The 27,528-nt window shown below is 32.5% G+C and overlaps 1 protein-coding gene across 1 annotated transcript; it reads left to right on the top strand.

The window, feature by feature from the left end:
- The first annotated feature begins 894 nt into the window (after nucleotides 1–894).
- On the top strand, nucleotides 895–26,467 carry LOC126845372 (putative fatty acyl-CoA reductase CG5065). Its single transcript, XM_050584030.1, has 9 exons — nucleotides 895–1,092; nucleotides 19,085–19,286; nucleotides 19,562–19,810; nucleotides 19,872–20,017; nucleotides 23,158–23,267; nucleotides 23,699–23,891; nucleotides 24,140–24,388; nucleotides 24,468–24,725; nucleotides 25,639–26,467. Exons 2-9 carry the CDS (start codon nucleotides 19,092–19,094, stop codon nucleotides 25,793–25,795), a joined length of 1,557 nt encoding a protein of 518 aa, XP_050439987.1. The 5' UTR covers nucleotides 895–1,092; nucleotides 19,085–19,091; the 3' UTR covers nucleotides 25,796–26,467.
- Nucleotides 26,468–27,528: the final 1,061 nt, after the last annotated feature.

A 27,528-nucleotide genomic window follows, 5' to 3' on the forward strand; every position in this document is an offset into this window, starting at 1 on the left:
AGTAAACTGGTAATAACCTAAATATAAAACAACTTTTGAGCAACACATGTCAATTAAACAAAAGATAAAGTTTAACAAAAGTTAGTTTATCACGGTGGTAAATAATAACGTCACTTTTGTATCCGGTTTTTGTTTTTAAATCCTTCTAGCTTGACATATATTTATACGTAATATGTATCAATTTTTGACCGTCCCTCGTTGACCGTTCCTCGTTGTGGATTTTCAAGAGAATACGAATGTCTTACGTTTAACAGATGTCTCACCTTTGTGCAGGTATGTATCAACAGTTTGCAATCAATATAATATAAACTGGCGCGTTTTAAAATAGGTACCTAATTATTAAACGGAACCGTACGGACGTTCGCGAACCGCCGGCGGTAGTTACATAAAAACCGCGCGGCGTAGAACCGATAATGCCTAACCGTGTTTTGGCTTGTTTCACAATGATAATAATTTAATACCTAATAATATTATTATATTACAATAATATAATACAGTACACGGGCGGCAGCGCTACACGGTGGGTGCACATCGTACACAGACATCTCTCTCTCTCTCTCTCTCTTCGAGGCGCCAATCCGGTTGGGTTCGAAAACGGCACCGCACACGCTACGCGGTGTGTATTATTATTTCGTACATTTAATAATCGTTTTCTGGGTTCTTGTATTTTACTTACACTTTTTCTTGTTCTTCTCCTTGGTAATATTATGTCGTCCCCGTCGGTAGGTCGTCGTCGTCGTCGAGAGCAGGAGGACTTGTTACACCACAGCGAACGCGGCCGGCCGGATGAAAGTGAACGGATTTCGGCGGCCGCGCTGCCCGCACCGGTGGTGGGGCGGCCACGCGTTTTCCAACCGCCTCGCGACCAACGTGTGTTGAAAACGAGAAGCCGCGCACACACACGGTCAGCGTTCAAACGTCGCGCGCACGGGTTGGCCGGACCATCTAAAAGATCATCGTCGTCGTCACCTATCCATCTATCGTTGTTGTTGTTGTTGTTGATCGTATAGATCTATATCTTATTTTTTTCAATTAAAAAAATTACACATTGTCCATCGTCAGACAAGATCCGCTGCACGAGCTTTATACGAGGTGAGCAAACCCAACAACCGTTTATAATAATAATTAATTAAAATTGGGGCTCGGAATTCAATCACCCGAAAAGAATTTAAAAACGCACCGAACCCGAGCGTTAAAATTATATTTAAAAAAAAAAATTGTACATAACAAATTATAGAAAAACTACTAAAATCGCCTTCAATTAATTACATAGAAATATCAACAGTTATCCGGAAAACATTTACGTTATATTGTTATCAAACAAATTCTGCAAAGATGAATACAATTTTAACGGAAACGTGTACCTTGATAGATAATCAACTACCTTTTAGTCAGGAATAATTCGCTGAAAATTGTCAATGAACTTAATAACAACTGAAGAATTATTACTCAAAACTGATTATGGGGATAGGTCAATATTTTATGTGAATTATCTTAAATTAAAAAAAATTAATACATAATATTATATTGTGTTAACTTTATATTAACGTTGACCGTATTGAGTTTCAAAAATTAATAAGACTAGAATTTCCCAAATAAAGATAAAAATGTTAGGTACCAATGATTAGTTTTTAGTGTAATAATATTAAAATAACGTTCAACTAAAATGCCTTCAAAACGAAATAACTACAACAAGGGTTGAGTGGAATATTTGTTTTTGTCCATTTACCGGCGTATTTAGCATAATTTCTATTTATTTATTTACTCCAAGTTAAGGTGAGGTTTATTTGGTGTTTTTTTCCACCAAAGTGTATGTAATAGTATTAGGTAATATATATTTCAATTCGAGCGAACAGTTAATAGTTGTTACTGAATTAATTATCGTCCATATCCGTTTATTTAAAATAATAATTATCAAACTAAAACCGGCTGCTAAGCCGAAATTTGTCATGCTCGATTTTGAACCAAGCTAGCATAAAATATTATGCTTTAAAAATTATATTTTCACTGCACAATAATTAAAAGGAGGATGTTTTTTTCATCACATCCAAGATTATCACATTCGCGCCTTTTTTCTTATAAAATTTGAACGAATTGTCCATTTTTAAATTAGAATAATTTATAATAATATAATATTCAACATAAAAAATGTAAGTATGTAAATCAATAGAAAAGCAAATGAAAAATTTAAAAAAACCTAGCAAATTCTATTATTAAACGTTATTTGTGTGTACTTTAAGTGTAAATATGGTATTTAAAAAAAAAACTAGAAAATAGGTGCCTTCCCTAATTATAGGGAAAATTTGTTGTGAAGATTAACTTGTTGAAAGTATTGAAGATTATTAAAAGTATACACAAAGATTCATTAAAGATTATCTTTAGTTTGTAAACAATAGAGGTATAATTGAGTTTCTAACAAAATATTACCTTTAATTTATCATGATACAATAATAATAATAATATTATGCGAATAATAAAACAAACAAAATTGCTTTTAAAACTAATAATTATAGTTATGACTAAATTCTGTTAAATAATATGCTTACCTAAATCAATATAGTAATAATATTTCTTTATAGAAACTCAATATTCAAGATCTAATGAAAGGATTTGTTATATTGCATTGTAATTTAAAAAGTACTTCATACGTCTTCGTTTGCTTTATATTTTACTTACAAAAGTAGCGTTTGATAACAGATATTTAGTTGGTGAAATAAAAATAAGTATAAGTTTTTGCTCCACTCTATACCGTCGGGATAGGGTCGCCATGTCGGGTTGCTCGAATATATTATTAAAATAAAAATGTGTATATTATATGTAAATATTAATTTTTACACATATATTTTGTTATGGCCGGACTGGAAATAAGTGTCGGATGGGAAAAAAAGTGTAAATCGGCCCGATCTACACACACACACTGGCCATAGTATAGTTTATATTATTATTTATATTAACGTGATCTGTATTGATTATGATTATTTGAGACAGCAAAATATGCGGTTTCATTATGTGTAAAAATAAAATAGCTGCGTTTTTCTCTTGAATCACTGTGTTGTAAATATTTGTTTAATATACTTATAATTTGTATACACTTGGGCAAGTTACCTAATTATTTATTACATTGAAAATTCATCGAGGTTCATGATTTGTTTTTAAATACAACTTTCAATTATAGAAATATCATTTACATTTTTTTCAACTATTCGTTTTGGGGCGGTTAGGTTGGTGTCTTACCAACAAGGTATGTACAGGTGGATACCAGGTTTTTGTACGTAACCACTGTGGTTAACTATGGATACCACACGGATTTTCAGTTTTAAACTATATTTAACCTATTTTCAAGGAAACTAAAATAATTAATTTCACTAATCTGAATGCAAAAATACAGTTTTCTATAAATCATCAATGGTAAATAGTCAGATAAAACTTGTTAGAATAACTAAATCATAATGCATTAGTACCTAGATACCTATTTAAAAGTAAATTAGTTATTATATTAGACAAAGAAGCGTTCTCTAATTATTAATTTATAAACAATCATTTAGTTGAGAAAACAAAATTCAGGTGTTCAGTTGAACTAAATTATGAAATGGACACTTTTTAACACTTTAATAGTTGCTCGACGATGTCCTCAATTATCGACATGTTACCATAATAGTCTTAGTTTAAAAATAATGTATTTCAATTTGCTTTTTATATTTACAAAAAAATATATACTTTAAATAAAAAATACTAAAATATTAATTACCACATTAAGATACGGCTAAAAACCTTATAATAATAGCTAGCTGTGTGATACATACGTGTACAGATATTTACTTGTTTGATAATAAAAATAAAAATAGTATTTAACTTGATCACTTTTCATTTGTCAAAAAAAAAAAAAAACTAACGAAAAATTTAGTAGGTAGTAAATTTGTCTAAATTAGTAGGTTCAATCACAAATAGCACAAATAAGCTGTTTGGTTTCTTATTAATTAATTTAGATTTGTTAAGTCTTGCCAAGTCGGGGTCGGCATGTAGACTTTCTTGATTTTCTAATTTTTAGACAATTATTTAAAAAATATTTTTTAATATTAAGCAATTTATTAAAAAAAATATGAACATTTAGGCGGGGGGAAATGTGTTTTTCAATTACCATGCTTACTACATTTTTTAAAATCAGGAACATAATATTATCTTATAGGTAGTTTTTAAAGGTGGGTATTTGTTGAAATTAAAAGAAGCAAGTATGAATGTAAATAACATCACAGACCGACCACCTCGTTTCTAGTCTATAAATGCTATGAGGATGACATTTCACATATTAACTATTATCTAAACGTTAACATGGTTTTTTTTTTTACTATGAGAGTACACATTTTTAAAAACAATTAAAAACAAAAGGTAAATATTTAAAACTGTTATAATTTTTTGGGGGTATTTTGAACCAATAAACAAATCGAACCAAAAGTTTTGAAAATTCATCGCTTTTCACTACATTAGTCGTTTCAAATAGTTAAGATAGATAATTATTTTAAAATTGGTTATATTATTGGGCTGGATACACATGAAATTTCATGTCGCTATTTCCGCGTTACATTATCACTTTCAGTTAGAGATAAGAGCATATAGATAAGTGATAAGAGATAAGTGATAATAGATAAATGATAAGAGATCTATACTAACCGTAGGTAATAACACATAGTATAATCTTAAATATTATATGTTCTGGCCTACGTCCATAAAAACATATCGACGATTCAATGTTTTTCAGTGGAGCGGAGAAAATAACTAGTTTTAATTTTTTTTTGGGCTAATAAAAAATCATTATGGAATTACGGATAGGTCACATGCGTCGACGTTGCGTTCCATCGATAGTAAATTGTCTTCCGCTAATATAATGTATTATTTACATAAAAAGATATGATTTTTTTTCTCCTAATGACACGATACGTGTTTGTTGGATGCACTTTTTCAAAACTCCCGAGACAGACAAATATTATGTACAAACAATTCGGATTAATGCGTTGATTTTAGAAAGTCACCGCCTGTGCCTGTGTAGGTTTAGTAGTGTAGTGAATTATGTTTAGATTGTAATATATATATATATATATATATATATATATATATATATATATCTAAATTATAGGTTTGCGCTGGGCATGCATATTTTTCTTCCATGCGGTCAGGTTTAGGTAATAAGTAATAACTAATAATGTACAAATGCACCGAAGAAGGTTTTCATAATGATAACCGTCACTTTGGAATCCTCTGCCTACTACCACTGACCTACACTGACACAATATGTGTTAAGGCCGACGTTGTACGGTAATAGTAATTTCACGGTTCGTTTTTATTTTATTTCAAATACATTATTGTCGACGACGACTAATGACTTTTGTTCGAACCTAGTCGTTATTTAAATCATTTTTTAATTTCAGAAAAAAAAATTAAAAAAATTACTAGTAAAACCCCATTAAAATAAACACTGGAAATATTACAGTAAATACAATAGTGCTGTGTTACTTGAAAAACTGTTGAAATAATAATTTCAAATTAAATTTTTAATCGTACAAAGATACAGAAAAAAAAAAAATCAAAACAATAAATCAAACTTATACATTGTAAATTGGTGTAAAATGTAAATTTCCTAATTTATGTTAAATATTTAAAGGTGTAATCCTATAACTATATACCATATTTATGATATGTAAATTTATGGTAAACCTTTTTCTTAAAAAATTAAGATTGAGTGGTGTGAAAATCAACATTGTTAGATTGTTTTATATGATGTTGGATTCCGATTTGGAAGTGATGAGTAGTTAGACAAATGTCTAATGTCTATGATAGATTATGGTAGCTAATACATTGTAAGAAAAAAAAAGTGTATAAACGCTTTGGTCTAAAACGCTTGGACGAGGATAATAATGCAATAATAATGTGGATGAAAAATCGGTTGTCAAAACGTTCAATCTTCTATGTGTTTTTACTTTTACTTTTAATTTAGTAGTGAAAATTCTGAATAAATAATCGACATTAAACGTGCCAGCGTTGAACAATATCTTTGGCTACGTTTACTATGTTTTTTATATACTAAACTATTTGTTCAAAAAACATACAATTACAACCAACAGTTGCAATAAATAATGGAAATATAAACGTTCTTTAATTATTATGTATGTTTTCACAAGACAAAATCTATAAAGGAATGTAAAAATGTTTTAGGACAATTCGATAAATTATTAGTAAATTACAAACCGTTTGCCTTTGTGGTTAAACGAAAAAGTCCTAATCGATTTTTCGAAAACTTAATAGTTTTTCAATTTTAATTAAGACACTAAAATGTATTTTTTATTTATAAAATGTTTTTAGTAATATGTATCGTCGATTTTATTACACATTTTGAAAAAAATATGTTAAATAATAATTCAGTTAATTTAAAACAAAAAAACCAGTACAGTGGGGTCGGTGCATAGTGGCGACGGAGCATAGTTGGGTCGAGGCATAGTGGTGACGGGGAGGTCACAGGTTTACAGGAATTTTTAAATCTGAAAGTGATAAAATCACTTTCGAAAAAACGCTTCGATGCAAATCGGTAGTTAGTATTTTCAAGCCAGTACAGTCCAAACCAAGCACAGTATAAACCAGCAAAGTTAGAAAGTTTTAAATGAAGGTTCTGTATTTACAAATGAGCATCAAAGCGTTAATTTGAAAGTGATTTTATCCGAGAGGACTAGTACAGTAAAGTATTGGCATAATGTAATCAAAGCAATGAGGAAACGGAGAGGTCACAGGTCTACAAGAATTATTATAAATAAAAGTGATAAAATTGAATAAAATCGCTTTCAAATAAACGCTTTGATGCTCATTTGTAAATACAGAACCTTCATTTAAAACTTTCTAACTTTGCTGGTTTATACTGTGCTTGGTTTGGACTGTACTGGCTTGAAAATACTAACTACCGATTTGCATCGAAGCGTTTTTTCGAAAGTGATTTTATCACTTTCAGATTTAAAAATTCCTGTAAACCTGTGACCTCCCCGTCACCACTATGCCTCGACCCAACTATGCTCCGTCGCCACTATGCACCGACCCCACTGTACTGGTTTTTTTTTTTTTTGCAAAAACTTAGTGGACCAAATAACACAAATACAATGTCTTGTTATATTTTGTTGGAATGGTCGACGATTCATGTTTCAATCGTTTGTACTCCATAGTTTAAATTATAATCGCTTATTCTCAATAAAATTAATATTTATGTATTATATACTTCCATTATAGCAATCTCACACAAACTATTTATACTTCACAGATTATATTATTTCAAAGCTATATTATACTTCTATTTTACTAGATTGACAATGTACAAAATAAAATGCAACTAAAAAAACCTTTTCATAGATCCTTAAAATGTAAAGGGTGGGTTAGTGAAACGGGTTTTACCATTTAAATACATTAGAAAATCGCCGTTTTACTGCCACATCCTGTATATTAATTTCTTGTTATTTTCTAAAGAAAAATCGATTTTCTTACATTTAAATTAAAATAAATCGTATACTGGTACTGTGATGGAGAAAACAATAAATTTTACCTACATTTATTACTTATTAGTTAAATATTACTAACGTGTATAGCCACTAGCAGTCGGCTGTTGCCTGTTATTTAACAATAACCTTTAATGGAGATTTTAAAAATTGTGTTTTTTTAATGATAGCATAGGAGCAGTATCATGATGTTAAATGTTTACAAGATTTGATCTAGTCATAAAATAAAGTATTATCATTTATGACTTAATTATTATTAAAATTTATCTTAATAGTAATAGTACATAGTAATAAAAAATGAAATATTTTTTACAAAATTAGAGCTACAAGTTGATAAACTAAAATAATAAAATTAGCACGAAGCAGATTATCTAATATTAGACAATTTAAACAATCAAGCGTGAATCTCTTTAAATGAATAACAGTATAACAATATACAAAACATAAGTTTTCCTTTAAAAAAATTGTGTAATAAAAAAAACATTTTGAGGCGGTATACTGCATAAAAACCAACACTTAATCTGAATCCAAAAAACAACAGTCCTCTTCATTATTTGCAGGTAGTTGGACATTAAATACTCATAGTTAACCTTCGGTAAGGTTATATAACGCAGGCTATAAAATAACGAGATAACGACAGTGGTTTTGTCGTATCAGAATCATTAAATGTCTTAATAAGTACACGGATAGGTTTTTTTCCCAATAAATCGAGTGTCTACTATAATCAGTTACACGATTTAGTCGCCTATGATATCATGTAATAAACACAATATTATGATACCGATCATGGACCCTAAACTAATCTAACACGGATAGAAGTTACCAACTGATAGTTTTTAGTGTCTGTTCGTTTCTCACATCTGGTACACTGGGTTTTTAGTTAAAAAAAAAAAAAAAAAAAAAATTTAAACTTTGTGTAAACTTTAAGTCAAGAGTGGTACTTGAGCACAAAACCTAATAGTATCATTCTGTATAGATATAAATAAAATTGTTTTAATGATTTGATCAATTTTTTTTAAAGATTTTAGGTGTTTTTGTTAAAATATACGCAATGTGCGAAAACACGGTTTTCCGGCAATTAAAAAAAAACTGTAGTGCCGAATTTTTCACCCGCTTAATATGTTATGGATACATATGAGTTCCAACTACTGGCAAATTTTCAACCCAAAAGTTTTAAAATTACGGCTAAAAACCCCGAAAAACAAAAAAACTTGTACCCCCCCTAGGGGGGCGGGAAATGGGTATATTTTGAATTTGACAAAACTGACGTGCGCGGGCATAACAAATAAATATTTCTTATACATTTCAACTCGATCCGACTCTTTTTCTCGATACTATAGCCAGTAAAAGTTCTAACTTAAAAACTCGTACGGTTTTTTTTTTTGTTTTTTCAACTTTCGTCTGTGAAGACTTAAACTTTTTCAACTTTTACCCCCCCAAAGTACAAACTAGACAAAATTTGTGATTTATAGAGTTGCTATTCAAAGGAATTGGTCTAGTATTAAAAAAGTTACAGTGTATACAGCGAAAAAAAAAGCCCACATCAGAGTAAAACCAATACCTTCTCGCTTTGCATCGAAGCTAAAATATACATCTTTTAACAGTAAAATAAAAACCAATATTTATACCCGTCGTTTTCGCCAGTTTGGCTTAAAAAATAACTATTATTAATTTTTTTTATTAGTTTATTATGTATTATTATTAGTATACAGAGCAATTTGGAACGGCCTTTCAAACCTAAGCAATATGTATTTGAATTACAATTCAAAAAATTGAAAATAACGAGTTAGGTCTCTGAAATACATTGCTTTATTTAGCCCAATAAATAATTGTTTAAATAAAATTAATTTTTACGCGTAGGTATTGCTTATCAAATAAACTATTTTGAAATTTAGTTATTACATTCTACAACAAGTCTTTTATATTAAAGACTTGAATCATTTTTTAACGTTACATTTTCTATCACATTTTTCATGTTTTTTTAACGAACGGGATTAAAACAAGAATTGTCTAACTACTTACCGGTTGATGTTAATGTAACGGTGGTATACAATGTGCGAACAATGGAACAGTAAAGCTGAAGAAATCGGTCGTCGTCCAAAAATCTACTATTGTTATCAAAACCTATGATCTTCGTTTCGACAGCAATTAACATATGAGATCATTTGCAACCTACGTACCCACCTGCTTACAAAATACAACACTAATTAGGTGCCCACTGCGAATTCGTTATCGTCGTTCCATATTGTTATTTTTTCGAGTAATTACAACATGTTTTGTTTCATCAAAAATAAAATGCAATAGTATTATGTGTCAGTGTTAATAATAAATCTCTATTCATAAATATCACCACTAGACACTATGTAGTGTTTTACACCATTAGCTGGATGATGGCGAGCAATACGGATGGCCTTCCAGAAAATGATCATCAATAATATTGCAAGTCGATCATCCGGACATTAATCGTCGTCTACTATTTGAACAAGCAATCGTTTATGTTTTATAGTTGCTTACAACAGTGTCGGTGTGGCGGTTCTTTGTCATTTCCAACGTAGTCATTGGTTTGTCTAATTTATTTAGATTTGTGCATCCTCACAAATTGCCCATCGCTCGATCACAATTCTGTCCATATCATTGGTATTGTGTAGTTAAGTCCTTCCGGGGGACGATGAACTAGTATTGAGATTTTTATGGAAAAAGGGAGGTCGAATAGTTGGCTAAAAACACTCAAGAAAACAATCCGAGTCATGAAACACGAATCAATCACAATCATGGACACAGTTCTGGGAACGAGATACTTCGAGTATCTTCTGAAACATGGCTATTTATCTAGGAAATGGAGCTATTACGTGTGAGACCTATCACGTGACTAATTACAGGATACTGTAAGCTCTTGTCAATCAATCACAGACTAACTGATACATATGGCCGATCTTTGTGGATTTTAATACAGCACTTGTGTTTTAACGAATCAAAAAGAAAATATAACTTGGAGGAGAACAACTGTTAGACGAGGTAGAACAGAAGAAACAAAAGAAGAGCTGAAGAAAGGGAATAGCTGTTGGTTACAATATGTAAATATTACCCCTAAAATTGTAGTATAGAGTATTCACATAGATAAGGCTCAGAAGTTGATGACATTTGCATTTTGACATGAACAACATGTGTGTTTTTGAGCTGGGGTCTATCTGACGTCATCCATTGTCATGGCTGTTGCTGTTGATAAGAGATAATAAATAAGAGAATCAACTGATAAGAGATAATATGATGATATAAGCAAGACACGTATTTGCTTATAAGGAAAGATTGATTTTTTTTTTAATAATAAATTAAGTATTACAATTTATGCGGCTGTATAAAATATACACCTTGTAATAATTCCACGTGCAAGGCTCAAAAGTAGATGACTTTTGCATTTTGACATAAACAACATATTATGTTTTCATGGTATGACGCTTTTTGTGTAACAATCGATGACGTCATCCATTGTTATGACCGTTGCTGTTGATAAGAGAATCAACTGATAAAATAATATTAATGATAAGGGAAAGTTAGGGTTTTTGTCTGTTTTTCAAGTGGTATTTTCATTTATTTGTTTTGTGTAATTTTTTTTTTAAGGTTTTATTCGGATCGACTCGTGTGTGTATATTTCTCCTCCGACTTTATTATAATAGTTGTCTAAAAGTAAACACATTTCACTTGCTATGGATAGTCGCGCGCTGTGGTGTCTTTTCGACAAGGCGTCCGGACGACCGGTTAACTGGTTAAACGCCGTCGAGAGTCAAGGCTATTTCTGAGTGTGACCGGCGTGAGTGGAGAGGGGAAGAGATAGGAAATAACAAAATAATATTAAGTAAGCGATTAAAAAATCGTAAATACCTACCTACCTTTTACACGTTCCAGATAGAGCGTTGCTTTTATGAAACCGAAAACAAACCGCGGGCCGTGATGCAACGCCAATAACCCGTTTTTGGCCCAACAGTATTTATTTGTAAAAAAAACACAACAGCAACAGCTGTTGATGTCTCACTCGGACTTGTCGAATTTAGTCGAACACACCGATCATTGTATACTTTCAATTATCTGAAACACCATCAATGTGTAAGGTATTTTCTGCTGTAAATGCCAAGGATATTTACCTTCTCAATTTATTAGCCATACTCGACAGTTTCTGACTCATCGTGTTGACTGAATTTTATGGCAGATATTTTGTCTTTGGATCGATTACGGCGAAGGCAGACTATAGGCTTTTGGGGTTTACCGGCACTTATTTGAGTTTCCTCGAAGTGTTCTTGAACTTATCGACAGCAGTTTATGGGTACTCGATGATGCTAACCGTGCGATTTGTCTTTTGCCTATATTAATTGTTTATGTTGTTTTTTTAAGTATGACCTCATAGCCTTGAAGAAACAGCAAATTATGACATCTAAGCGTTGATACTGTCCGAATCAATAATAATAACTATTGGACCACTGGACAGATTTGTTGGATTTATAACTCAACTACAATCTATGTTCGAATTGATCAATAATAACATTAAGAACAAAACTTGCACTTCATAGCTTATTTCATTATTATTATTTTTTTTAAATTATGAAGTATGAAAATCAACATTGAGTCACATAAATTATAAGATTACCTAGTAATCCTGAATCAGAGTGTGTGGACACTCTTAAAATTTAACACGGTGATTAAACTTAACACTAAAAAATTGTGGTGGTCATCATGTCGTTTATCAGTTTCTATACGTTAGTTTTGTATAGGTATAATTTTAGAATAAAAGAGAAAATGGCGACCACCATCCGAAAATTATTTCTCTTATCTAAACAACTCTATGGTATGGATATGTACCATAAGTAAAATATGATAAGGCAAGATACAGTGTGGCCAGTATGACGAAATTAAAGTCGTTATTTATTATCAATGATATCGTAATAAACATTCTTCATAATAATATTGTCTTTTGGCGGGTCAATGTGTTAATTTTTTTTTTAAGTGATAATACTGTAGCAAGGGCGGGAAATTTCAAAAATTAAACGCGAACCTCATTAGTCTAAGTAAACGGTTTTTTTTTTGGTTTATATTAAAAATCGAGCGGTACCTACACTTGAGACATTCGACCGAGTGAAACCACATGATATTCGTTTCATACTAATACACATGAAAAAACACACTCGCACACACTACACAGAAACCATTGTTATGAAATCCATTAAGTACACACTGGAGTGTATAGGCCAGAAAATGGAATGGGATTTAATAATGATAATTATTACTATTGCTCACCGCGTTTATTACGGTAGTGAATACACAGACAGATAACAATAGGTACCCACAATTATCATCATACTCGTGAATCTTATTTTATTTTTGTGATTTGTTTTAATTTAAACTACCGAGTGCGCATTTTCAAGTGTCATATTTTAGCTTTAAGAATCTTTTTTTCCAAAATTTAATAGTTTTAAAATAGGAATTTTTTAATTAAAATGTAAAATTTCCAATGTTAAACAAATGCATAAAAAAAATTCTTGGGAATGTATTTAGATTTGATAAATGCAGGGAAAATCTATAGAAAAAAGAAAAAAAAACACTTATATAAATCTTATAAGATATATATATTAAGAGTTTACAGTCAGTGTTGTGTATCTAGATAACATCGCCTAATTAATAAATTATTATCAAGATGAAAAGTATGACTCTTTTAATAATATTCATATAATTTTAAATATCGTTTTATCTTAATTCTATAAAAAGCTCTCTAATCTCTATTAACAGTAAATAATAATTATTATTGTTTATAATAAACGGTTTATCAATTTAAAAATTGTTTTGTTAAGATTGGAGATTTCCATTAAACTATTTTATTTTAAATAATTAGGTCTATAACACTGTCCAGTATGAGAATTTTGCAAAAATAATAATCATTAATTTTATATGGATATATATATATTTTTTAATACTTACAGATTAAAATAGTTATTGAGTAATAGTTTTGAGAATTATTACTGTATTGAGACAAATAGTAAGAGATTGGTGTAAAGAGACATCTGATGACAGCTGACCTTATAAGAGAACAGTGATAAGGAAATATATATAAATAAAATGGCTCCTGATAAGAGACACTTGATAAGAGATCAATAAATGTGTACGGTTAGCGCTCGTTATACCGTTCGTTAACTAATAACATTAAATTAGTACTCGTGTACTTACTTGAAAGAAAAAAACAAACTATACCTTAGCAATAAAATATATTACACATTATTTGACGTTAACAAGTCGTTTAAATTCTTCGCCGTGTGCTCACACAGCTCCGGGTGGTGCTTAAAGTAGATATCTTATTACGGTTATTACTTTTTTTTTTTTTAAGACACACATAAAACGCTTTCGTATCGGTCGAAGATTTTTTATTTTACTTATTATGATTTTGTTTTTTTTCGTCGGCTACATTATTTGTATCTGGAACGCGCGTTAACGAGATCTACCCACCGAATGAGTGTATCTAACTACTAATAAAGTCTGGACGTTACATCACATGCAATGTGGCTTAGGTGCCATTATGTGTGTGTGTGTGTGTGTAAGTATTGCAATTATCATTCACCCATGATTTCTCTTCGGTCAAAACTACTTGTTACACACCATCGCCGTGCGGATCTCATATAATAATAATATCATGAGATTAGCTGTTATTTTTCATCACATAACGTCATTCCGCTGAAAACGAAACTAGCTCTGCGCGACACGAGTCGGTCGTAAAAAGTATTTACAGGGTGATCGTTTTAACGACAGACTCTTGTATTACCCTCTAATTGCGATTTTGTAATTTTTGAAAACATTTGCAATTGCGATGCGGAGCTCAGAAGATATAAATTGTTTTTACTCAGATGGTATTTTATTTTTGAGTGATAAGAATCGATATTGATAAGTATATTGATGATAACAGATATTCAGCCATTAAGTTGAACTGGCGAAGAGGACTATATGAGGGGGTTAAAACCATAGTGGTGCAATAAGTCACATTAACCCTAATTAGAGAAAGACAAGGTTTCATAAAAACTCTTGTATTGAGTTGCCATCATAATTGACTTCTTTAGATATGCCTACAATACTTAACTCGTCTTTTACAAAAATGTGACTTTATTATAATACGTTTATATCATATCTCTTAGCATATATGTTAGTGATAAGAATGGAGTTTGATAAGGGTAAATAAGATGATAACTCAGCAATAAGAATGGTGAGGTTAGGCTGATTGTAGTTTTAGTCGAAGTAAAGAGCTTTGGCTATTTTGTTTAGCTTTAATGAGTGTGAATCAGGAGGTATTTTTTTTGTTTTTATCACCATGTGATTCTTTTAATTTTTCTGTTTGGACCGCTGAACCGATTTCTTCGTGCAGCAGGTCTATGGACCAGAGATTATACCTAAAAGGTGCTTAATTGGATCAAAGATTAAAAGAGTTCACCCCTTCTTTATAGGTATTGTTTTTCATAATGATGTGTTTTGTGTGATAAGAATGGTGTTTGATAAGGACAAATCAGCTGATAACAGATATGATAAGAAAGAAAAACTAGTTGATACCAATTTTGTTTATGCAGCGAGTTTGTAAATCAATAACCGTATCCAAAAAAATACTTTATTGAAGACAAACCCTGAAAACTTCCCTCCACCCCTTCTCGTAGAAAATTGAGAACAATTTTGAAAAAAAATTGCAAATATTTTCAGAAAATTGAGTGTCTCTCGCTATATTGATCACTCTGTATGTGCTTGTGAATACGATACAAATGCTTCAGGCTGTGACCTTATAACGGTCCCAAGGCAATTGTGTTAAAACGTAATTAATAATAATAGTATAATAATGTCGCCGGGTGTGCTATTACATATTATTATTACTATTATTATCGTCATCGACGCTTTGGGCCCCGACAGTCGAGTGACGTTATACCTTACCAAATATTAGGCGGCGACAAGTGTGACATGATGTTAACAAATTATGTCCGGAGATGGTGAAAATCCAGTATTAAGATTTTAAAGCACAAAATACAAAATAGTATTTTTAATCTTATTCGTAAATAGATAACGAACATGTCGTTTAGTTTTCTTTTAATAGATTTAAACGTGGGCTTAATTTGAATATTGGATGAACCAAACTGTTCACAGTAGTCGATAAGGTTTAATTAAAAAAAAAAAAGGAAAGTTGGTCACACTGTACCTTGTGTAATTTTTTCTAACTTATCAACTACTGTGTACAGCTTAATCAAATCCAATTCGAATAACTATTTGCATAGCTTAAATGTCGTTTTTTAGATATTTTATTTTTTAAATATATATATTTATATTGTTGAATCAATAAAAATGTATTTGCACGTAGAAAAAATATGTTATTCGATTGGCTAAATAAAAATGTGATCATTAGTTAATATTCAGATTTATTTAATCTGTGTTAAATGTTTTATCGAGGTAGCTCCAGCCAAAAAATTAACTACAAGCAAGATTACTGTTTGAATGGAACGAGGGATTTTGTGATGATTAATAGCCGTGAAAGTCTGTCATTGGACGCCGACGTGGTTTGCTAATAATACCTAATAATAATAATAATGATAAATATATTGTTTAGAGCTAAATGTTTCACTATAGTTTGCAAATATTTGTCAGCACTATATGAGATGAATGCGCTGTTATTCATCATACGTTATGCATCGATAACACTAGCAGTGTAGAGATTTTTTTAATAGTAATTTAAGTCGAATTCTTCTTTTGACAGCTAATTTATAATTTATAAAACTTTTTTCTTGTTGCACATTTGTTGCCTTAGAAACCAAACCATAAGGACTATGCGCTAATTTCAAAAGTGTTATTAGTTTTTTTAGATTGGCACTAGGTTCTAAGATGCAGCGAAAAATTACACTTTAGTTTAACACCAACACCAAAATAATAAGAACATAGTTAAAAAAATCTCCTTAATATTGTACAAAGCAGTTAATCTAGGCAGTAAGCTCACAGCTCACCTAATAATGTTCGAAAAAGGCAAATTTGAATTTGCGCGCCAATGCATATCGATTTTACTAACCGCTTTTTAAATTGGTTGGGTTACCGCGGTTACCTATAATAACACTTATGTCCGCGGTTACAACACAAGCACACACACAAACACTACTAAGATCTACCAGTTATGTTTGCCTATTTGTAATATTAAATTATAATATTATTTATTACCGGACGTACTTAATTAGTATTTTTTTTTACAACGTGTTCGTTAAACAAAAAACACAAAAACTCTCAAGTGGGTCATATATATATATTTTTTTTTTATGTTATGTGCTCTATTAATAACGCCTGTCTAGCGCACAACTACCGGATTACTTTACACAACATTCTCAGACGAGTATAATATACCTATTTATTATATTATGTGTGTAATACACAATTATTAGGTATTGTTGTTTATACGGCAGAGATCGTGTCCTTGTGATAACAACGCAAAACAATAAAGAGATGAGGCGTCATGACGCGTTATACAAATTATAACGGCCAGTGTGGACAGTGTTTATTGCTAATTTGACAGACTAATTGTTCGGTTTATTGGCGGTAAGGTCAAACGTATAGTAATAGTATTCTCAAACACATTACACGAAGGCGATACCTACGTCGTCGTCATTATCATCGTCATAGTCTTATCAACATGGTACATTGCACATTGCCTACCAGTAACGTCATGTGTTGTACAAATCACCGTATCCAATATCCAACACAGTCCAGTACCGTCTTGAAAAACAATTACAGATTTATACCCGCCTAATTGATTTCCCTAGTCATGTCGAACCGCGCGATTGGGACGATTAAGTAGTCTTCTCAATAACACTCCATTGTGTCTGTGTGCACTGTAATTGTTATAATCGTAGAACACCTATGACGTTAGGTTGGGTACCTCTACCTACTTAATATGAGAGGTTATGACAATTTATGTACATCCACATTGAGAGAGTGTGGCGATGGGATGAGCCGGGGAAATTAATAGATTGTTAATAGCTATGGACGCCTGTTTCAACGTTGGCGGTGTAATGAAATGTTAATATCGAATAGCAACCTACTGTTGTTTGATGGGTTTTGGTTTTTTATGAGCGGCCGTGAACAGAGTGCTACAGGCATTTATCCCGTGTGGCGTAGAACAACGGTGGTTAACGGTGAGAGTTATGCACTCATCAGTGTCGGTTGGCAGAGAATAGACCGTGTAGGTACTGGCCAAGGTCCAGAAACGATTGGTATGATCTTAACGGAAAAAGATCGGCGAAAAACGCAAAATTAGTTCCGGATTAATCGAACGGAAAGCCTATGGAAAGTACGGAATTGTCAGAAGGGTCTACTTGTAGGGTTATCCAATCAAAATTAGACTAGATTAGAAATATTATAATAAAGCATATTGTACTAAAAATAGCTGATAGGGTAATACTTAATTGATATAGAGAGAAGAAAGAAATATCTACCTAAATACCTAACTGGAACAGATCAGCTGGCTTTCTGTAATTTTGTTGTTGTTGTCTCTTATCAATTATCTTATCAATCATAGAATCTTATCACCTTTATCTACATTATCTTATCAATTATACGGGATTTCCTCGATTTTCCTTTAAAAATAATCAAATTTTTTATGTTGTATACTTAAGATACTTAGAATACTTACATTATTGTGTTCTCCTGGATCCTCCTGGTAGCGGGTTGTTTTAATATATAACTTTTTATTAATATAATTTAAAAATAATAAAATTATCTATTTACCTGATTTAAAATTATGACGAGGTTAGTTTTTAGACTTTTTTTTCTATTTATCAAAAACATAACGAAAAAATGATGTCTGTATTAATATTGTTATGCTATTTATTACAAACTCTTAAAGTTTTAAATAATAATTTATAGATTATACTGCTAATATGTCGTCTATGGCTGCCGTATAGACAGTCTTACATAATAATCCACGACTCTGTTGGCGTCTTTGATAATACAATATCTGATGTAATATCATCTTAAGTTTATTTATTATAAAAAAAATGTCTAAAACAATATTGTGTTTACCCAAGTACTAGATTCGTCGTGGGCCAAGGCCGTTGTAGTGACGTTCGACAAGTAGTCCTGTTGAAAGTGAATTTTTATTTCTTACAAGTTAAAACGCAGTTGAGATGACACCTTTTTTTGGTTTTTCATTAAAAACTAGTTAGAGCTTGGAACCTAATGACCTAAAAATCTTTTAATAATGTTTTACAAAATATTATAAAAATTATTAAAAAATGGCCTCGAAGCTTAAATTTTGAGTAAAATGCAACTTTCCTATTTAACTTTCCTAACTTTTCATTTTTTTCACTAGTTTACTTAATAGTTTAGTATAGTTTAACCATGCTAAAACTATAGGTTTAACTGTATTTAAATTTCAAACCAAACTGGTGAGAAAGGCTCATATCAACAATTTCATTTAGATTATTCGTTACAGGACACTTTACTTTTGTTAAACCCATCTTAAGATCTGTTTTTGAGAATTTCTTATTAATTATTGTTGTATGAATTTGTTTCAGGTGAAAAATGGCTGAAGACGGTATAGTGGAATGGTTCAGCGGCCGGTCGGTGTTCATCACCGGAGGTACCGGTTACATGGGCAAAGTGCTAATTGAAAAATTGCTCAGATCCTGCCCCGACATCAAAAACATTTACATACTTTGCCGGCCCAAACGCGGTTTCACACCAGCCGCCAGAGTGGAACAAATAAGGAAACTTGCAGTTGAGTGACTTATAAAATCATAATATATTATTTTTACGGTTTAGTAAAATTGTAGCTATGATTTTCAATTGTCAACCTAATGTCAATTTGTTGACCTACAAAGTATTGGTCTATCTGCCTCCATATCACCCCTTCTAATCTCTTATCACATTTCCTGATCTCTTATCACTCCTTATCATTCATCCTTATTATAACATATTAGGTAAATTGTGTAAACTCACGGATTTATGTGATATTTGAAATGTTCTTATAATTCGTTTTTTTTTCAACCAAGGTATTCGAACGCGTTCGTCAAGAATGTCCGGGAAGTCTGAAGAAGATGTCGGCCATCGAGGGAGACTTAAGCTTGCCCGGACTGGGTTTATCGGACCTGGACAAGCAAAAGATCATCAACGAAGTATCGGTTGTCTTTAACGGAGCAGCTTCGTTGCGTCTGGAAGCCGGTCTAAAGGATGCGGTCAGACAGAACACCACCGGAACCAAGTACGTGCTAGACTTGGCCGTGGAAATGAAGAAGTTGGTGGTAAGTGCAAAATTTAAAAATTTCGAATTATAAAAATTTAAGGGGGTTTTATTTTTCACAGGCTTTCGTTCATTTGTCTACGGCTTTTTGCCACTGCGAGTACGACTCGCTCGAAGAGACAGTGTACCCGTCGCCGGCCAATCCCAATGACGTTATGAGAGCCGTCGAATGGATGGACGATTACACTTTGGAGATGATAACACCCAGGTAAGTTTTTTTTATAAATAGAGAAGGGAAAGTACTGTATAGTGGTAACTGGTAAGTATGGACGAGGTGGGGACGGGGTGGTGATTAGGAGATATCGACAATTCCCTAGAACCTGATAAAATATTATTGATAAGAGAATAGCTGATAAGAAATGTTCCAATATCATTCGTCGATGAGAATGGTGGTAATTCTTGATTTTCGACCTACATAATATTATTGATATTTTCGTTGTTACCGAGGTATACCAATATAACAGATAACACTGATGGGTAGCTGAAAACCTCTGACAGCTTACCAAAATGGACTTGCACTGGACCCTTCAATTTATACGTTTCGAGTGAAACGCGGTTATTATTATTTTTTTAATTTTAATTAGTTAAAAATGTGCGCAACCGTTATACGGTGTTCAGGCATAATGTTTACATTCGGTTGGTAGGCGTGGTCATAGGTCGGAAACTGGTTTCTAGTGAAATTCTAAGTAATAGTTGTAGTATGTTATTTTTGGCCATAACGAAAACCAAGCAACCGATAATTTGTTATTCTATTTCAAACACATTGGAAATATGCATATGCACAACGTGCAACAGATGTGTAATTAACGACCGAGCGGAGACTATCAAAAAATCATAAAAATATATTACATCACAGCAATTGTATCTGCAAGATCATATTATTATGTATATTGTCTTCCGGGCATATTTTTCAACAGTTGTAGATAATATTATACAGGATCAGCCGAATTTAAAGTTACAGTGATTTATTTAAACGACACAATTATGTAAGCTAAAATAGTGTCCGATAAAATCTTTAGATCTGGTGCTTTTAACAAATGATAACAAATTTATATTTAGTTTTTAGTTAAAAAACAAAATCGTTTTAAAATGTAGTTCTTAAAATGGTAACTGTTAAAAGTCAAACGGTGTACATCAATATGTAGGTCACCATTATATAGTTTAAACAGTCATTCCTCAATATTAGCCCTCGAAATAGTTTTTTTTCAACTAAATATAAAATATAATTATTTTTGATCATTAAAAATAATAAGGACTTTATTTGATACTTTTTTATCTAAAACAATGGAAACCCCACATTTTGCGTGACATATTATCTTATCTTTTATCCCTTATCAGCTGTCAGCATCCGCAAATGGACGTTACTTTTCATTATCAAGTAGGTTCCGTTAGTATTTTAGGTTAGATTTGCGTCATGCCGTGTGACCCAAATTGTCAACAAACTCGCCATAAGACCTACTGAAGTCAATAAAAATATAGACAAACTTGCATTCGTCTTGGTGTGAGAAAAAGTGATTCCTAAAGTAATCTCTCTATTATCTGTTTTATTTTTCGTTTCTTCGCTTCTTTCAACGAGACCAAATCATCTCGATGACTAGTGTCTGTTGCTCTTATAATAGTTTACCTTTCCATGTCAATCCCACGTCTCAACATTTTCATTTAAGCTGATTTGATTTTTACTACCCAACTGGCTCATCTGACCTGTCCCTGTTGCGTCTTTTATTCTCAGGACACTAGTCTTCCTTAGAACTGCCCACAATACCTCTTGTTGCCAGCTTCCATACGTTTATCGCAAAGTCTATACAAATTTCAACTCAACTATTTGACCTTTTTACAGCTAATTTTCGCTAAACTTTCATGCGATTCTAAATATCTTTCATATGAAAAAAAAAATGTATTCTTGGCATCGCAATAACAGCGTAATCGATTTTGGCAATTAAAAAACAATACACTCGGACGTCAAGCCGTTTGTGACCATCAGTGTTATTATTGTTCGATGTCGAGACTTAGAGTGTGTCGTGTAATCAATTCGACAGTGAGAACTTAACACTCAATACCGGAACCCCTGGGGCATTTGAAAAATATTTGTCAGCAGACAAACTACTGTACGGTGTGGTGTTTGTTTGGCGTCTGTGACTGTTTATATGATGATAAACGACTTAAACACTAATCGAATATCATCTTGAGAGCTACCGTGATTAGCAATTTGTTGTTTTTTTTTTTGGAATCAATCCAAAAAATTATCATCATGAATCATCCAAAGAAATACCCTAAGGCTTGCGCCAAAGTCGTTGCAGTAAACATATATGGTATTCTTACCATATCCCTCTCTTTTTTGAGAGGTTTTTCGTAATAAAAAAGAGTTTACCTACAGGTTTTTGAAGAAAAAAAACGCTATATCTTCCTTCAATTTGATTTTCAGACCTTAAACAAACTAAAATACCCATCCGTCATGGAGAGTAATTATAAATAGTTGGTGCAGCCTGAGCCGTGACCCACATTGGGTACCAATCACGGTTTTATGATGACAAATCCGTACTGTTGACAAGGGAAATTTGCATCGATTGGTACAATAGTACCTATTAGGAATTTATTAGGTCCACGCCAAGTACAACCCGTTTTGGCTTGGAGAGCAAGTGCTAAATAGCATAGAGAAATGTTTGAGTATAACAGGATCAGTGTAAGAGAATTTCACCTGACCAAGCTGGGAGACAACCACGGAATTCCCATTGTTCTTCTAATTCACATGGTGCCCTTTCCTGGAGCACTCCTGTCATCGGCGCATCTAAAGGATTAACCATTGGGAACCATTAGGAATACCAAAGGGGTGTTTAATAGAGAATTGAAACAAAAAATGTGTTAAAATGGTCGGATATAGTATTTCTTTCGATAGGACAATAGGTAATTGGCATTGTAGTTTGTGATTGTTCAGTGATTGTTTGCTTTGAGCCGATGAGATAATTCCATACCGATCGCTGGGGATAAGTATAACTTTGTCCTTCAGCTCAATGACACCGAAATAAACACAGTTTGGCCGTCACAAATCGACGATCAATAAAATATAATGATTGAAGGCGCGACGGAAATAGCTCGCATCAATCTTAATGAATTGTTTTGCACGCTGCAATTTGTTCACTTACCTAACAACGTCGTTATTTCCTAAGGGGGCAAAACTATTATTATTTAAATTAATTTATAGGTAAAATAAATCACACTTTGTTCTGACAGAACAAATTGGTTTATGCTGAATGGCTACAAAATAAATTACAAATACCATTAAATATATATTATATTATAAAATATTTGTACTTTTCTAGTTGATAATTTGTTTAATTTTATTTTTTACAGATTACTGGGCCCTCATCCCAACTGTTATACTTATTCGAAGAGGTTGGCCGAAGCTCTGGTGGGCGAATACGCCAAGATATTACCCATAGCCATCGCTCGCCCGTCAATAGGTCAGTATGATACGATTTTATTCACATAATTGGAATACCGGCCGCCTTTAAATAAGAAATCCCGTTAAAATAAGGTGTTATATAAAGAGGGGGGGGGTGAGGTAACGGTTGAAAATTAACTGATAAATGATAATTAAAATCTAACCTGAAGATTGAATTTTATCAAAATTTAGAGTAAATTTTGGAGATCTTATATTTTAACCGGAGACGACAACATTGTTTGTTTTCTTAAGTTAATTTGTTTTACTTAATGTGGATGTGGATACGTGATGGGAAGGGAACGGCGATGGGGTGGTGTTTAGGCGAGAATGGGGTTGTGTATGGGGAGGGAGATAAGGTTTGGAGGGGTAGGTATGAATGCGATGCAATCGGTTGCTTTTAAACTATGTATTACTTATAAAAGGTATTTGTTTTTGTTCCCCACACTTAAGTCACTCCATCTTACAAGGACCCGTTTCCCGGATGGGTTGACAGCCTGAATGGACCTGTCGGGGTGATCGTGGCCGCCGGCAAAGGAGTGATCCGATCCATGTTGTGCGGAGAGAACTACGAGGCCGAAGTAGTGCCGGTGGACATAGCCATCAACGCTTTGGTGTCGATCGCTTGGAGAAGAGGAAGCACCAAGTAAACATAATTAGCTTACCTCTTAGGTGTTCAAAGAGTTCAATAAGATTCGTTGATCTACAACGTATTGGCAACTATCACCTCTCCTTATCTCTTATCGTTTCTCTTGATCACTCATCCTGAGTAGGTGGGCGCCATAAAGCTCTCAAAATTGAAGATTCTTATGTTTCTCCATTGGAGACGAGCAGATTTGTGCATTTTATGTTTTAAATGCCAGCTCTGAAACTGATGATTTCGTTCGTTCCCAGACTCGACCCCGAACAACCCATCCCGGTGTACAACATAACCAAAGGGGACATCGTTCGGATCACGTGGGGCGGTGTGTTGGCCAAGGGCAAACGGTACTGTTATGAGTATCCGTTCGACGCCGGTCTTTGGTATCCAAACGGATCGATCAGGACCAACAAGCTGTTGCACTACTTCATCGTTTTCTGGCTGCAAATGGTCCCTGCCCTGTTGATCGACGGGATTATGGTTTTGGCCCGGCAAAAGACATTGTACGGTTTGCACCTCATAAATAAAATATTCCCTTTATTTTTTATTCATTCTTTTTTTTCCACTTTCCCTTTACAACAGCATGGTCCGAGTGCAGAAACGCATAGCGGTCGGCATGGAAGTGTTGCAGTATTTCACGATGCGCGACTGGGACTTCAAAATCGAAAACACCAAATCACTGCTGGGCTATATGAACGAGCGGGACAAAGACTTATTCTACATACAGAACATCAAAATCGACATCGAAGACTACTGCGTCAAACTGTTGCTGGGCGCCCGCCAGTATTGCATGAAAGAGCCGTTGTCCAACTTGGACAGGGCGAGATATCATTTGAAATTGTAAGCTATACAAACAAACTCTTATGTAAAACGTTATGAATATTTTCTCTAACAAGAAATGGGGATGGGATAGTATGGTAAGTGGTGTGGGTCGGGTGGGGACGGGATGGAAATAAAGGTAAACTAATTTTTCCAGAATAACTGACGAGATTATTGATAAGAGAATCAGCTGATAAAAACTATTGATAAGGGAGACCAGCTGATAAAAGATTCAAAACAAGAGTTCGTGGTCCAATGTCGTTGCTTTGAGGGAAATATTGCTCGATTAAGAGACATTTTACTTTCTAATATTTTACAATACTAGACAATAGTAAAATATTTATCTAGAGATATGTGTTTTAAATTTTACACAATAAAGCCAAAAAATGTATAAATTTCCATTTGACCGGTTTATTGTTCTCAACTTATATTGTAAATATAATACAAACGTTAAGGATTTTGCCCAACGGGGGTCAAACATTTTCTTTAGTTTTGCTTTTTAGGGATAGTTTTAGGACTTAAAGCCTGTGAATAAAAGTGAACAAATTGAAGGGATATGGAGGGAACGGAATAGTGATAACTGTGGAGATGGGCTGAGGATTGGAAATGATAAGAGACGGTTGTTAAGACAATGACAAACTGGATTGCTAACTATTGATAAGAACTGAAATCGACGTCGGCCATTTTTGTGGGATTTATATGTGTATAAATAACATACACATCTGTGCTACCAACTTAACTTGTAGTTGTTCAAAACAGTTATCGACACGTGATAAGGTTCCAATTCCAATAAAGATGGCGGAAAATAGTAACACAGATTACCTTCAAATAGATTATCTTACCTCATTATAGATCCAACGTATGATACCTTCCTAGGGGGGAAATATTGATTTATTTGATTATTTTTCTCGGATAATTAGTCGTTTGATTTCAGATTGTACTGGCTGAACTGTTTCACCCAAGGTCTGTTCTACCTGTTTGTAATTTGGGTGGCCATCAGGCTGTTCGACGTGCTCCGGTTTCTTTTGGACATGTCCACCAGCTCCTTTACCAACGTACCGTTTGCCGGATCGCTGGTTCCAAATTACTAAATCCCAATTTTTTTTTAAACATTTTTTTATAAAGCATTTCCATCCACGTTGCACCGTCGAGTAAATACAGTAATTATACACTGTAAACAATATTGGCCAATATAAAGGTACACAAATTGCATTATATTCCACTAGACGGTACACATCACAATATTATTATTAACTGTACATAGTTCATATTGTATTATTATTGTTATTATTATTATTATTATTATCACTATCATACACTTATTATATTATACAACTTATCGTCTCGGAGTGGTGTCGCTTATCCATATAATATTATATTGTTATTATTAATTATTTTTATTTCGATTCTTAAGCGTTATATCAATTTTATTTTTAACATTGCTTCGCAAGGTGTTTATTAAAAGGTCGGTGAGATGTATACCTATTTTTTTTTTGTGCACAATATTTACAAAGTTATACCGTCATCATCTATTTGACCATAATAATAACTATTTAAATATATACATAACTATATTGTATGTACTTAAATTAATTAACGGTATATGTTTAATTAATCTAAGCTCCGCCGTCCACGTTAGAGTAATAATCTATTTAATATATTATAATAGTACAAATAGTTTAAGATTTTCAACGACCGTCGTGTCGTACCTATCTTTCGAAATTTAAAATACTCGATAATTATTCTTAATAATTGTATAAAATTGTGTGTGAAATCGAAAAAAAATGAAGTATAATAAACACAAACTATTATCTGAGTCAATTTACCAGTGTATTTTACTACATTGGTGTGTTATTTTGTTAACTCGTTGGCTCAATGTTGTATTTAATGCTCATTACAATGTATTTAAGTTAACTATTTTTTTTATTTTTCCTTTGATTTATCAATATAGTTCAGTAATAATAAATTAAATAGTTAATATGTTTTTTCCAACACATAAATTATAACAAAACCAATTTTTCGGTAGATTTTCAATTTTATTTACGTTTTCCTAAAAGTACCAAGTTTAGTTTACCGTTACCCAAAGGCCACAGAAATATCATTGTAGAGCCACTTGGTCAATTGGCAACACTGCAAAAGGGAGCCAATTGATATTCAGTTGGCATAATTGATTTATGGAAAAAATAACCACAACAATATTTAATTAATTATACTTTGAATTTTTCTACCCTGGTATTTATTTAAAAAACTATTACAGAATTATAATTGTAAAATATATGGTATGTGGTATATTATGTAGATAATTAATTTTTACTGAACCGAAGGCCTTATACTCGTATGTGATTTTTTTGTACAGGGTTATTCATAGTTGTTATAGTATGTTTCTTGGAAACTATTGTTTTAATGGCAAAAGTTTCAAATCGAATCCTATTGTTGTTTTATTTCAATGAGTGACTTTTAAAAGTTAAATATCTACTTACCAGTGTGAGAGATATGCTTGTAAAAAGCAAAATAATCTAGCGAACACATATTTTGATTGGTCGATTGAAAGTTTTAAATAAACACTCCTCGAGTCAAGACTGGGGTGAGACAGATTGTAATATAATGTTATTTGTATACTTACTCAGTGTAATTAAACGTTATCACCCAAAATGCAGTTATTTTCAAAACCGGACGTCGACTAGCAATTATTTTCATTACAGCTTTATGCTTTTGAATGAAAATATTTTAATTATAAATCTCTTATCAGTTGTCCAGGGATTTTTTCTTATCACCATCTTATCTCCACTTTAACCGAACCTAACCTAAGCACCACTTCCAAATA

Source organism: Adelges cooleyi, unplaced genomic scaffold (assembly GCF_023614345.1).
Source record: "Adelges cooleyi isolate 19-005CV unplaced genomic scaffold, UGA_ACOO_1.1 ACOO_flye_CR_arks_rails_tigmint_CR_PRNA_784, whole genome shotgun sequence".
NCBI classification, from domain to species: Eukaryota; Metazoa; Arthropoda; class Insecta; order Hemiptera; family Adelgidae; genus Adelges; species Adelges cooleyi.